The sequence below is a fragment of the Alligator sinensis genome, unplaced genomic scaffold (genome assembly GCF_000455745.1).
Source record: "Alligator sinensis unplaced genomic scaffold, ASM45574v1 scaffold970_1, whole genome shotgun sequence".
NCBI lineage: Eukaryota > Metazoa > Chordata > Crocodylia > Alligatoridae > Alligator > Alligator sinensis.
Window position 1 is genome coordinate 1,728,932 of NW_005842094.1, and position 13,134 is coordinate 1,742,065.

Below are 13,134 nucleotides of genomic sequence, written 5' to 3' on the forward strand. Positions count from 1 at the left end.
CCCGAGGCTGGCATGTGGCAGACTGGAGTCCACAAGCAGAATGCACCGGCGGTTACCCACCACTGTCTTGGGGCCGTTTCCATTTCAGCTGCACATTGAGGCTGCGAGATGTGTTGAAGAGTGCTGGGCTCAGTAAGTCATAGACTGCATAGGTTCTCCTGTCTCCTAGGACAACTGCTTCATGCATAGACAGTGGAGCTGGGGTCACCTCCAGCAGCTCGTTCCCCTGAGAATGCAAGCAGAGTGTGGATGGAAGAGAAAGCAACACCTGCCATCATCGGTCCATCCAAGGAGGGGACTGGCACGAGTATGCCAGGCTCTGTCTCTCTGCTGACACTGTTGAAGGATCCTTACTTCTAGACACTTCGGCCAAGTGGCCACCAGAATCCTTTCACCAAGGATCCTATTACCACAGACAACCTGGGTGGTGGCATGCCAGGGCTTTGGCTCTAATCTCATCTAGGGATGGCAGACAACCAATGGGCAATCACAGTTCCTTTTTGCAGGAGGCTCTTTCAGCTACATGGGATAAGATGTGAACAAATGTTACCTGATCCTTGCTGGAGATGTCCACATAGATTTTGCTCTCAGAGGCCAGAGGACAAGCTTCAGTGAGAGTACGTGAAAATATCTTAAAAAGGGACCAGTCTGGGAAAGACAGACACACAAGTCAGCCAGAATGAGAGTGAAGGTAGCTCCTTCTCCTACCATATGCTGCAGATTACTGGTTACCTTTCTTTCCTTGGCCACTGGAGAAGGTGTCGAAGACCACAGTGAGAGTTTGTCGGAGCTCCCAGGAAATGCTGAGGCATGAAACATCCTGGAGAAGATGGCAGGATAAACAAAAGATTATTCAATACAAACTTACTTTCCCAAAGGGCAAGATGCATTGTGATGGGCCATGAGACACATTTTAGAGTCCCGAGGGGACTAATTATGGAGTGGAGCATGGCAACGCAAAGGCTGGAGATGGAGAGAATCCCATCTAGCCCATTCCCCAGGGAACAAGATAGAGTGGTTCCCTAGAATGCATCTTCCAGGGCTTTGTCTGGCACAGGTTCTAGCATCGCAAGAAATGAGGCTTCCCCCATTTTCTCCTGGAAACTGCTCTGAACACTACTAGAGCTCTATATTTGGAAACAACCCCAATATTTGAGCTATATGCTTCATTCCAAAAGCACTGGGATCTTATTCAGCTACTGCAAGATGCCTCCTAACTGCATTCTTGGAGGCACATAAGAAAGTTGCGGGTAGATCAAATTCAGGCCCAGACTCACCCTGCAGATGGGGCGGATATGCACTGCCTGTGAGTGGTAGCTGCTATGGAACAAGCGTTCAGCCTTCAGCAACACAGCAAGACCAGCCTGCAGAACGTAAAGGAGAAAATGCTATTAAATACCAAGCAGTAATCTGCAAAGGGGCTGGGGAACGTGTCCGAAAGGCTTGAAAGGACCTACTGAGGGCTTCAAAGCTCCAAATTTCCTGTCCCCCTGCTCCTACGCAATAGAAGCATGACACCAGTGGATACTACAGGCATCTGGTACCATTTGCTGTTTAAGAACTTAGGCCCAAGGACCTGGTGATGACTTGGTTGGGTAGCACAAAGCCTGGGCTGTGCCCTCACCTTTGAGCTGCATGGCAGCAGCTTCTTCCAAGGAGTGAGGTTCTCGGTGCAGACGACCTCACGGGGCAGGACAGCATATCTCAGGAGGTGGTGATCTGTGACTGAGATGGGAAGTGGAGGTTAAGCAGCCTGGGGCTAGTATGATCACATGTGCTAAAGTAGAGCTACTCTATCACCTGGCTGATCATGCTTAGGAAGGATCTAGAATTCCTTGAAGGGATGAGATCACTTTCAGCATGGATCCTGAGGACCAGCTAAGTGCCCCTCTGCAAGTTAGTCCTCTCCACATTGAATAAGCAAGGAAGTCTCCTGTCTTCAGTTGCAACTGTCTGTAATCCTTGTGCAGAAGGAAATGGGTCCTGTATGACAGGGCTTCTTGCATAATATCTTATGCTGAGAGTACCTTGAGTTCACTGGTTCAAATCTAGCCCTAGTTAGTGGGGACTAGAAATAGCTTCCAGCTGCCCAGGAACCTGAAAAAAGGTTGGGGTTGTCCCATTCTGACAGTAATGTAGCTCCCTGCATGCTTGTCACTGCCACAGCTGGAACTAACTGACCTCGTTCTCAGCACAGGCAGACCTCCCCCTAGAAGTGGTCTTTCCAGAGATGAATTGAGGCAAAACTAGCATCACTGATGCCCTTGCTGTTCCTGTCTACTAGATCTCAGCCATTCTAAGTTCACTTGCCAGAACAGTGTTTTGGTTGTCAGCATCCTCACTCCTCCCAGGACCTTGCTCTATGCCACCCATAGCAAAGCAAGCAATGCCTGGAGCTCCCCACACAGGGTAAAGCCGCCGCCACCCCCCCCCCCCATAAGCACAAGTCTGCCTCACCATTGGCTAGGCCCAGAGGTTTGAATGATGCTGTTGGAGTGACTGTGTTGGTGGAGTCAATGAAGTTCAGGGAGGCACAGAATATCCCCGAGAGCATGTTGCTGAGCTCTTTCCAGGACTCGTCAACACTGAACAAGAAAGCCACAGATTACACCACTGGCCCTCTTCCCCAGATGTAAAGGGTCTGTGGGAAGTGAAGTTTCACATCAGGTGCTTGGAAAATGAACAGACCGTTGCAAGGAGAAAAATGTCAAGATATGCACAGGTATTACAACCAGAACTATCATCAGGCAGCTATTGAGCAAAGGCAAGGCCCCGGTAGCAGGGGGCACAGTCAGGTTCCTTGGATCTCGAGTGTATTTTAACAAACCACTTCCTCTCCTTGTATTGGCAGGACCTTGATGGTGTCCTTGTCCCCCCCGCTTTACCTTTGGCAAATTAAAGTGTGTTTTGGATGCTTTGGCCACTTGCGCCTGTAGCTGGGGGAAGGCTGGTTCTTAAAAGCAGGTGGCACAAATCTTTGCTTAGGGCGGTCTAGGCAAGGTGCTCCTGCTTGGAGCAGTGGCTGGGTTAGACAACCACCCGAGGTCCCTTCCAGCCCTGCTTTTCTGTGCTTCTAGATTCCCATGCAGTGAGCCTGCGCGTCCACCGCTACGCTGCGAGCAGCACCCGAGCCACCTGGTTCAAAGCCAGACCGAGTCCGTTTGTGCGGGCTGCCGTATGAGGTGTGATAGCTGCACCCCCACTCAACTGGGAGAGAGCACCCAGGCTAGGAGAGACTTACTTGGTGACCGAGTCCTGGAACCAGACCCAGAGCTCAGCTCCAGCCGGGGCCTGCAGGTGAGGCTGCCCCCAGGTCCGCGTGCGCCAGAAGCCTTGGGTGAGGGACAGGTGCAGCTCGCGCACAGAGTACTTGGAGATGAGCTGCCCCAGGGCCTTGGGGAAGAGCCTGTAGTGAGAGACTGGGGAGGGCCAAGGTTGCACACCTGTGGGCACAGCTAAGCCAGCAGGCCCCGCCCCTTCCACTCACCCTCCTGGGCCAGGCCCTGCCCCCTTCCATTCACCCCCTCCTAAGCCAGGCCCCGCCCCCCGCTCCAGGCTCTGCCCACCTCCCTCCCGCTGCAGCTCCGAGTCCCAGCGGGTCCGGAACTGGAAGGGGGCGGCGCGGGCCTCCCCCGGACGGTAGCGGGCTGAGCAGCAGCTCCTCCCGCAGGCTGTCCTGGGGCGGCTCCAACGCCTCTTGCCCGGAGCCGCCGCGGGGCCCCAGCAGGAGCAGGAGCCCCAGCACCGCGGCCCGCTCCATTCCCGGGGCTTCCGTTTGCGACTCGCTCCCTCGCCCAATGGCGAGGTACTTCCGGCGCCGACCATAGAGACGCGCCGGTTTGGGCGCGGGTGAGGGCGGGGCGGTCCTCCGCGCTCTCCTACCCTGTGTGGCGGCTGCTGCTCGCACCTCGTTGCCCTGGGACGTGTCCGCACGTGCGAGCTCCGTGCCGCGCCGCGCCGCTCTGGCGTAACAAGAGGCCTCGTCCAAGGCTGGTTTCTCAGACCCTTACTACGTTACCTATATTGCACAATTCACTGGTCAGTCACGCAATAAATGTAGACTGGCCAGAAGTGCCAGGTAATTGTCACGCGCTAACAATGACTCTCCAGCTATAACAAAAAAGCCGACCAGCTCGAAAGTTAGGGCTTGAAGGCAGGTCACAACTCCGGAGGTGGTTTCTATGCAGCTTTAATTTGAGCATGTAGCAGGGCCCTCAGGCCCCCTGTACGCATTACATGTATTACACGTTGTGGCTGCTGTTGCTGCATTTGTAGGGTTACCGTACATCTGGGTTTCCCAGACACGTGCTCTTTTTGGGTCCTCCGACTTCTGTCTGGGCATTTTTTTGAAATCTGAACAAACGTCTGGGATTTTGCTCTGGTCTGTTGGTGGGAGCAGGGGGAGGGTGATTGGAGGGAGTGGGGCATAATGAGCATCTGAGCGTGCATGCACACATGGCTAGCGTGCAACCAGGCAGGGCGGAGGGACCAGGCTCGGCAGCTGGATGCAGGTAAGTGTATGGGGAGCAGGGTTGGAGGGATGGGGGTTTGGGGACAGTCGGGCATGAGGGATACCAGCAAGGATGTGGGGCTGTGGGTTGGGAGCGAGGGGCAACAGCATGGCCGGAGGGGTGGGGAACTGTGGGTCAGGAATGAGGGTCCCTGACAGGGCCAGGGGATTGCAGGTTGGGACTAAGGGTGACCAGCATAGTTGGGGGGGTGAGGGGCTGTCTGTTGGGATTGAGGGGTTCCAGCAGGGGCGGGGGGCTGCTGGGTGGGAGTGAGGGGCGGTGGCCAAGGCCAGGAGGCTCTGGGTTGGGACTGAGGTGTCCCCCTGACAGGTGTCTTTTTCTTTTTGAACTGGAAATATGGTAACCCTATGCACTTGCTAATGAGAGCCAGAATCAGGGGCAGGCTAATAATCCATGGGGAATGGCACTGGCACACGTTTGGGATCACTGGTTCCTGTGGACTCAGCGCTAGGTCAGGTCTGTTCTTAGTCTGAGACTATGGTACCTGCAATGGGAAAAATTCAGAGCACCACAAGGCCCCTCAGTATTACCACCAGCATTGTTTCAATGGGGTGTTGATTTGCCCCATCACTTGTTATGGATGGCTAAGGAGATTGTTCTGTCCGTCTTCTGACTGGGCAGGAGTCTGGGCTGGGAACTGGGTCTGAATTGCTTCAGGGTCTGAAATGTGAGCTTATCTCCTAGGGAGGTTTGCCTTTGCAGACTGGCAATGTGCACTTCGCCCCTGCCTCACTTGGCTCTTCCTTTGGCTTCTTCTGAGACCAACCAACGCTAAAGGCCTCATGCTCCTATCCCCATGACTTTCTTTCAGTAACACCCCCACCCCCCTGATTGCTTGTTTGACAGGAGTGTTATTTCTCTGTAGGCGGCTGTTAAACATTTGTCTAGACAGGCTAGGGGAGACTGAGGTCCAGCGGGGAGGCCTGCAGGGCCTGGGTACAGCTGTGGCCAGGACTCACTTCCTAGCTTGGGTGTGTGAAGCAGGAGTATTAGCAGCAAAGCCTGAATAATTAATTTTTGGAGCCTACGATATCCCTCTGCTTCCAGGCCCCTCTTTTGCTCCCCTGGCTGAATCAGAATGGGGAGGGGAGGTCATCTCCACTCCTTGTAGGCAGTGGCTCAGGAGGCGGACACTACTCAGGGTTTCCAGAGCAAGAGTCAAACAGCCAGCAGCCTTCCTTCCTCTCATGCTGGCAGGTCCATGCAGTGGCAGGGCAAAGAGAGAGCAGGGAGCTTGCTGCTAGCTTCTGGCCACCTGCTGTTGAGGGCTATCCTCCTGCAGGTCCTCCTCATCCAGTTGCACCACTGGGGTCTCAGCCCCTTCCTCACTGGTGTCCAAGCTGTTCAGGTCTGTGGAGGTGAAGGATGGGGATGAGGTTTGCGACTTCGGCCATGTCAGGCACTTGCAGGGTGAACTCCTCCTGGCACAGTGTCAGAGAAGGTGCTGTGGTATGCCTTGTTTTCATGCCTGCTGGAACCAGGAAAGACTTGGGGCATGGGCAGCACCATGGCTGAAATGCTGGTTGAAGGAGAGGGAAGAGCCCTGAGGGTGACAGGCTGTCAGGGTTGAAAGCTTAGCTCTGTTTCACTGGTAGGAGGCATGTGGAAGAATTCTGCTTCTGTTCCCAAGGTCCCTGGGCATTTGACTCTGTGCTGTCCACAACATGTGTGCTGACAATCCTGCACGTGGTACTCTGACCCCCTCCTTGCGTGCGACTTGAGCCATCAGCCTCCTTCCCCCCAAGGCTGTTTGGACTGGGAACTCCTCAGCGCCAGTACCACTGTTCTCTCCCTGCAGCAATGAATATGGTGGCACTCAGTAGGTCATCTGCACCTCTCCTCCTCATCACTGCTCTAGGCCCAGCACAGACACCTTCCTCCCCAGCACTGGCCAGCACTTACATCTCCTGTGCTCTATTTGCAGGTGGGACACAGGGAAGAAGAAGTCGACCTCCTGCTGGAAAACCCCCTCAAAGAACTGCTGCTGTACCTGGTCTGAGTCCAGTCCCCACTGCCTGTGCTCCATGTTGGCCAGAGAAGAATGAGATGGGAGATCAGGCCCAAGATAGAGGTAAGATGGGGTCTGGGGGACCTTTCACAGCCAAAGGGAAACTGCCTCCTTCCTGTGCTTTCAGTGTTCTGCTCCACTTTACTTGTAGGGAGTGTATGCTAATTTGCTAGCTGCGGGGGCAGTGTATGCCAGGAGTCACTGACTGAGTGTAGCCTGGAGTCAGCAACAACCTCCTAATGTGGACATCTGTGCCACCTTCCTCCTTCTGGTCTCCAGGCACTCTATAGCCTGTAAGGAACTCTCCTCTCCTCTGTGGGAGAAGATTAGTATTGTTAGACCCATTCTCCAGAGGGGGAAACTGAGGCAGGGAGTGTGATAGAGCCTTGCCTAAGATCAGACTGTCAGGAAACAACTGAGGTCTTGTAACACACAGGCCTCTTCTAGCCAGTAGTAGTAAAAAAAAAAAAGGTGACATTCAGTGCTCCACCCTATGCAGCAGGGAGTCTCCAGGGTGTGTGACACAGTGGAGTCACAGCTCTGGCCTTTCTCACTTTGCTGCCTGGGGCACAGTTACTGAGGGAGTTGTCTGCACATTTACCACGCCGCAAGGGGAACAAACATTCTAATCTTACTGAATTGAGAAATGTCTCGGGAAATAACATGGCATTAGCTACCACCAGCCCTGCCTGCAGATACCTCCTGGCTTAGTTCATGAACACAGCTCCATCCTCTCGCAGGGCCTCCTTTATTCAATTTCAGCTCCATCCTCTCGCAGGGCCAATTTCCCCTCTGTCTGGTAGGGGCCTGACTTAAGATCCTTCCCCCAGAGCAGCAAGGACCAGAACTCCCAGAGAGCAAAGAACTTGACGCTCATCCAGCTTATTCCAGCAGCTGTCTGGATGCTTCCAGGCTGGAGTCTCACTTCCACCAGTCCAGACTTTCTCCTCGTTGCTCTGTCAGGCTGACACAAGGAAAACGTGGTGACCAAATCAAGCAGTACAGGAACCATGGAAAGCAAACAGATACCCCTGACTGTTTTTCACTCACCATTTACCTTTCTGGTCCTCCTCTTTTTCATCCTGCCTTACTTGTTGTCCATTGTCTTTGCTCTTTCTGTACTTCATTGTCAAGTGCTACCTGCCAGACATTGTGCACAATCAGCTCGAGTGTAAATCAGTAAAGCAGACATGCAAACTGAGTGCAATTTTTTGAATACTTAGCCATATTTGTTATCTGTTGATCCCGGGAAAAAAGATGAAAATCCAGCATGAATTTGCAAATGCAGTGCTCTGAGAGGTGGTAGGCTGAGATGGAATGAGCCTTAATTTGTGAACATAAGCAGTGAACTGCAGACTCCAGGGTGACTGACTTTGCTGCAGTCATAAGCAAGGCATCACTACAGATTTGCAAAAAACTCTCTTTTCATCCAGTCTTGAGTATATATGTAATTTATTGTAGAAGCCCTGAACCATCCCCCTACAAGGAACTTTGAGACAGAAAGGAGAATGGGTGTCCCAAACAGAGGAGCTTAGAAAGGTATAGAGAGACCAGAGAAGGAAACTGGAGATTCAGATGAGGAAAGGCTGAAGAAGTGTAGCTAAAGACATCCAGAAGGTGAGATTGGGAAGGTCTGAGGGGGCTCAAGAGGGAGGGCTGGAATGGTCCAGAGAAACTGAAGAGGTGACAGAAGAGCCTTCTTCTGACATGCAGTTGGAGATTTCTGGAATGGGAGAAGAGATGGGATTAGAAACATCCAGAGAGGTTGAGGATAACTCAGAGGAAACTTGGGATGTTAACTTGTTAAAATTGGTGAGGTTCAATGAGTCTGAAGAGGTGAGATCTGAGACATCCAGAGAGGTTAAAGAGGCAGCATAGGGAAAGTCCAAAGAAGCTGAAGAAGTATGACCAGAAGGACTGAAGGAGGGTGAAGAAGCGAGACTGGAGACATCTAGGGAGGCTGAAGAGGGAAAGCTGGAGAGATCTAAAGAAATTAAAGAGCTGTGATATGAGAGGTCCAGAGAGTCTGAGGTGAGACTGGATAGGTCCCATGAGGCTGAAGAGGTGAAACTGTAGTGTTCCAAAGCATCGTAAGAGGCAGGACTAGAGAGCTCTAAGGAGATTGAAGAGGTACTGGAAACATCCAGAGATGCTGAAGAGATGACACTTGAGAGGTCCAGGGAAGATGAGGTGAGATAGGAGAGGTCCTCAGAGGATGAAGAGCTGAAACTGGAGAGGTCTGACGTATCCGTAAAAGAGAGTTTGGAGACTTCCCAAGAGGTTGAAGACTTGAGACTGGAGGAGTCCAGGGGTGCTGAAACAGTGGGACCGGGTAGGTCCAGCTATGCCGAAGGATGATACTGAAAAGCTACGTAACTCCACAAAACAGTTGATGTCCTACAAAACCATAGAGAGTTTTAGCTCAAAATCTTCAAACTATGGAAACATAAAACAGTGGTAAAGTGAAACTCAGTTAAAATGACTGAAGGAAACAAACAGATTCACCATGGGATTTTAATTATTCTAGTTGTATGAACTCATTGCATTGACGTTGCCCAGACTGCCAGCCCAGTTAAAACACAGAGCATCTGTCCATCAGTGGGTGCATCTAAACGTGTTGTTAGCATGGAGCAATAAACTCTGGTACATATTGCATTGGAGTTTACTGTTCCGGGGCCCCATGATTGATCATACACTTGGGACTGCAGCACAATGAGCTGGATCAGAGCAGCCTCGGCTGGCAAGGGGCCCGAGGGGTCAGCCTGCGAGCCCGGGGCTGCTCCAACCCAGCTCAACATGCTGTGGAGGGGTTGGCTGGGGCATGAGGGTGCTTCAGTGTGGTGCTAGGCAGCAGGCAGCGCCCTCACTGAAGCACTCTTGTGCTCCAGCAGCCCCACCCGTGTCTACACGTGCAGTGCTGCGCACTAAAGAACCCTGCTATGGTACAAGTACTAACCTGCGGCACAGTTGGTTAGTTTCCTGTGGCCTAATGGGACTGCAGGTGTAGGTGGTGAGACTACTGTGGCGCTAATTAGGCTAAACGTACAGTCAACGTCTTGTGTAGATGCACCCAGCGTGTATCTTTCTACCTTGGTGTGTTTGTCTCTCCTTTTATCTAGATTGTATTGTATGCAAAATAGGGGCATGAGACCCTCCAAATAACTTCCTTGCATACATAGCATCACCCCTTGCCTTGATTAATTAAAATAAACTAACAATCACACAACAGAATGGAAGGTAGTAAACCACCTTTTCAATGTTTGGCTTCCATGTACTATGGGAAATTCAGATGCCAAGTTAGTTTGTTTTTTATAAATGCCTACAGTGCAAATAGGTGTAGTTTTTTAATGCCTTACAGTTTAAATAAATATATTTAAGTGGCAAGTACAAGTCCTACTTGCCCTGCAACTATTCTGACATGAGGGTGTCCCTTGTCTCTGATCCAGATCAGTGGCAAGAGTGTTGAGATATATAGGCTGAGTGCCTCTCCTTGGGATCTTGACTAGAAATAGCAAAAAGAATAGCAAAACCATACACCATGTAAACTAAGAGGGAAACAAAAACATTTTGATTCTAGTCCCAGTAGGTGCCTCTAATTATAGTTTAAAATAGGTCAAGGAGAAAAGAATTCCCCAGCTGCAGGCTTGGTCTCCTGTCCTCTTGAGACTGCACTGCAAACCATTCAGCAGTTTATCCCTGTTGATCCTCGTTGTCAGTACGGGCAGAGGACAACAATGTGTTTTGTAAAAAGAATTGTTACAAAAATATTTTTACTAAGCATTTTCAGTTATAGCTCTATTTGAACACAGAATAGCAGCCAGGAGGGCAAAGCATACACTCATGATAGGAGGCTGAAATCTCTCAGGTGGACACACACACAGCCTTTATCTGTATCCTGATACGACTGATGTCCGAATGCATCTATAATTGATTTAACAATCATTATGGGCCAAACTCTAATAGATCACCTTTCAGTCAAGACAGGTGTCAGCTAAATGCCAATTAAAGGAAAAGGGAGTGTTGTATTACTATACAGAAAATAAAATCTGCAGCAATTTAACTGGTCCCATATGAAAACTGTTTAATTCAACAAAACAAAATCTACATATGCACCAACAATGACACCTGAATCAGACCAGATTATCAAACTTTACATCTATGTATTTTAATGATTTCAGAGGTCATACAACATGTTTGTCATGTTATCAAGTGTACAAAGTTTATAGATCAATACAGTAAAATGATTATCTCTTGGCACTTTCAGTAGTGTTCATGATAGGAAATATGCCTATTCTCTGCTTTCCTTGTTACTTCTGATAAACAGGAATCCTGGTTTTCTCTGAATTAAAAAAACCCCCAATTTTTGGATTAGAAAAGTAATCCCAAATCCACATTTTTCCATGATCTAAATGAAACACCACTAATATATAGATTATCTTTTTTAACCGAAAATTGGGTATTTTTTTTTAAACCAGAGAAAACCAGGATCCCTGCTGATAAAACAATCAAAATGACGAACTGCCTCTGAGAAATTATTTCCCACCTCAAAAGTAGGATCTTTATTTTTTATCTGAAAAGCTTTGTATGTGCATATTACACTACAAAGCAAGTAAGTAATGTTGAGTTTAACAACACAACAAAACGCTGATTCGATACATGACTTTCAACATATTACAGTGACCTTTCACAATGTCTCTTCAGCATTTCTTTGAAGTGATAAAACTATTTCATTTTTCCTGTGAATTAATAGAACAGAGAAGCTTGGTCATTATTGCATAGCATATGGTATATAGCTTGAATAGTGCACCATACCTCTTTCTAGTTGTGGATTTATCACCTTTCTTTCCTTGCATATGTCATATTGGACTCTGCTGTTAAAGCTCTGCTGTGTTTCCTGTTGATGACCCTAATCTGTTCATCAGCTACCGGAAATCACACAATGCTGATTACATATAGGTCAGCTCCAGGTAATTCCTCTACTGTCTCAGCACAGCACTCAGCATAGAATCCCAGCAGAAAACTCTCCCTTCAAATTAGCTACAGCTCTAATGCAACACTGCAATTCTGTATTGTTTTCTATTACAGAATCAGATTAATTGGTCATTAGCTGGTAAAGTGGATGAAGCCACTCATTTTGGACATATGAATTCAACTTCTGGTTTAGATTGTGAATAAAAAATGTCATTGGTAGAGTCACCCTAGCTCTAAATTGTCCACTTTACACATTCAGGCATAATCCAGTACTTTTGGCTCTTTTCTTTGTAGGAAGACTGCTGGTCAGGACTCAGGTGTGTTCACAGTCTAGCTGCACTATCTATAAATAATCACTTCTAATTATGTATTTAATAGTCTTTTGATGTTTAATTAATATAAAATTAAACTGTTAGCAGCACTAACAGGTGCTTTGTTCTGACACAATGGCTCAATAGCAGAACATTTTTGTCCATAGCACTTAAACCATAATATGTACAACTGGGTAAAATTTTCAAAATCATCTACATGATATTAAAACCTATTTTCCAATGAACCTGTGTTACACAGAAGCCAAGGACCTCAATTAATTAAGGCTCTTTTGATAATTTTACTTATTAACCTTATATAATGTAGGGAACTGTACTGTATATTCTATGCAACAGCGTCCATATTTTCCAATTATGTAATTTCACAGGAAAAGAAGAGAAATAAGTGACTTGCCCAAGATCATTCAATGGCTGAGTAAGACATATTAACCAAGGTCTCTGACTCCACAGTCTACACACTAAATACCCATAAATGAATACAATGCAGCTGGCAAACACAGAGAGGCCCAAACACAATTATAAGGCAGATATGGGATAAGTACAACATGGTTTGTTTAAAATGTGGTGGTATTGTAAATAACATCATTTGGTACACCCAAATATAGAAGACACTTTCATGCTGAATTTTTTTGAGTTTTAAGAATGCTGGCCCTTTCACCACAGCCCATTCTGCTGCTGCTTTGTTGTAACCTAACGGCCTGAGACCTTGTTGCTTTTGAAGAAAGTGGTTTTCAAATTCTTATTCAGAATCAGTTTACTTTTATGTTTAAATTTTAACACATCAGGCATAAAAGAAAATGTCTATCCCGCGTATCTTTGATAAATGATTATAAATGCAATTCAATAGAAACATGACTAGTAATAAGGAACTGTTAACTTGCTCTGCAAAAAATAAGCCAGTCCACAAACCTGAAATTTTATCTCAGTTCCCACAAAACCTTTGTCTAACTCAAATAATTCATCTGCATTTAGACCTTTTACTGTGGCACTCCCCTGCAACTACATCCTTTCTTCCTTTGTTCACTTCAGTGCAAATTTTAATAATATAGGAAACAACAAAGAGGCTGTGGTTCAAACATGACAGGTAGGTAATGAAAGCTGTACAAATACACTTAAAACAGTAGGACAGGAAATAAACAAAACTTTCACTGAGGCCAGCTACTGAGATTAATTTCTTTGTGCAGGTATGTCACAGATATTACCATTCATCTCATGCTTAGTGCCATTTACATTATACTTAGCCCAGTTATGCAAAACGCTCGGTGTTAACATTGCCCCGGGTAGCAGCGGTTCA

General features: G+C 48.1%; 1 protein-coding gene across 1 annotated transcript in view; it reads right to left on the reverse strand.

Moving 5' to 3' along the window:
- Positions 1-3,801, reverse strand: part of PIGT (phosphatidylinositol glycan anchor biosynthesis class T) — a 6,920-nt gene extending 3,119 nt beyond the window's left edge. Inside the window, 9 exon segments of the mRNA XM_014520164.2 lie at positions 61-226; positions 551-648; positions 733-820; positions 1,278-1,364; positions 1,625-1,725; positions 2,458-2,585; positions 3,242-3,419; positions 3,567-3,624; positions 3,626-3,801. Coding sequence (XP_014375650.1) covers positions 61-226; positions 551-648; positions 733-820; positions 1,278-1,364; positions 1,625-1,725; positions 2,458-2,585; positions 3,242-3,419; positions 3,567-3,624; positions 3,626-3,760 — 1,039 coding nt within the window. The 5' untranslated portion in view covers positions 3,761-3,801.
- Positions 3,802-13,134: the final 9,333 nt, after the last annotated feature.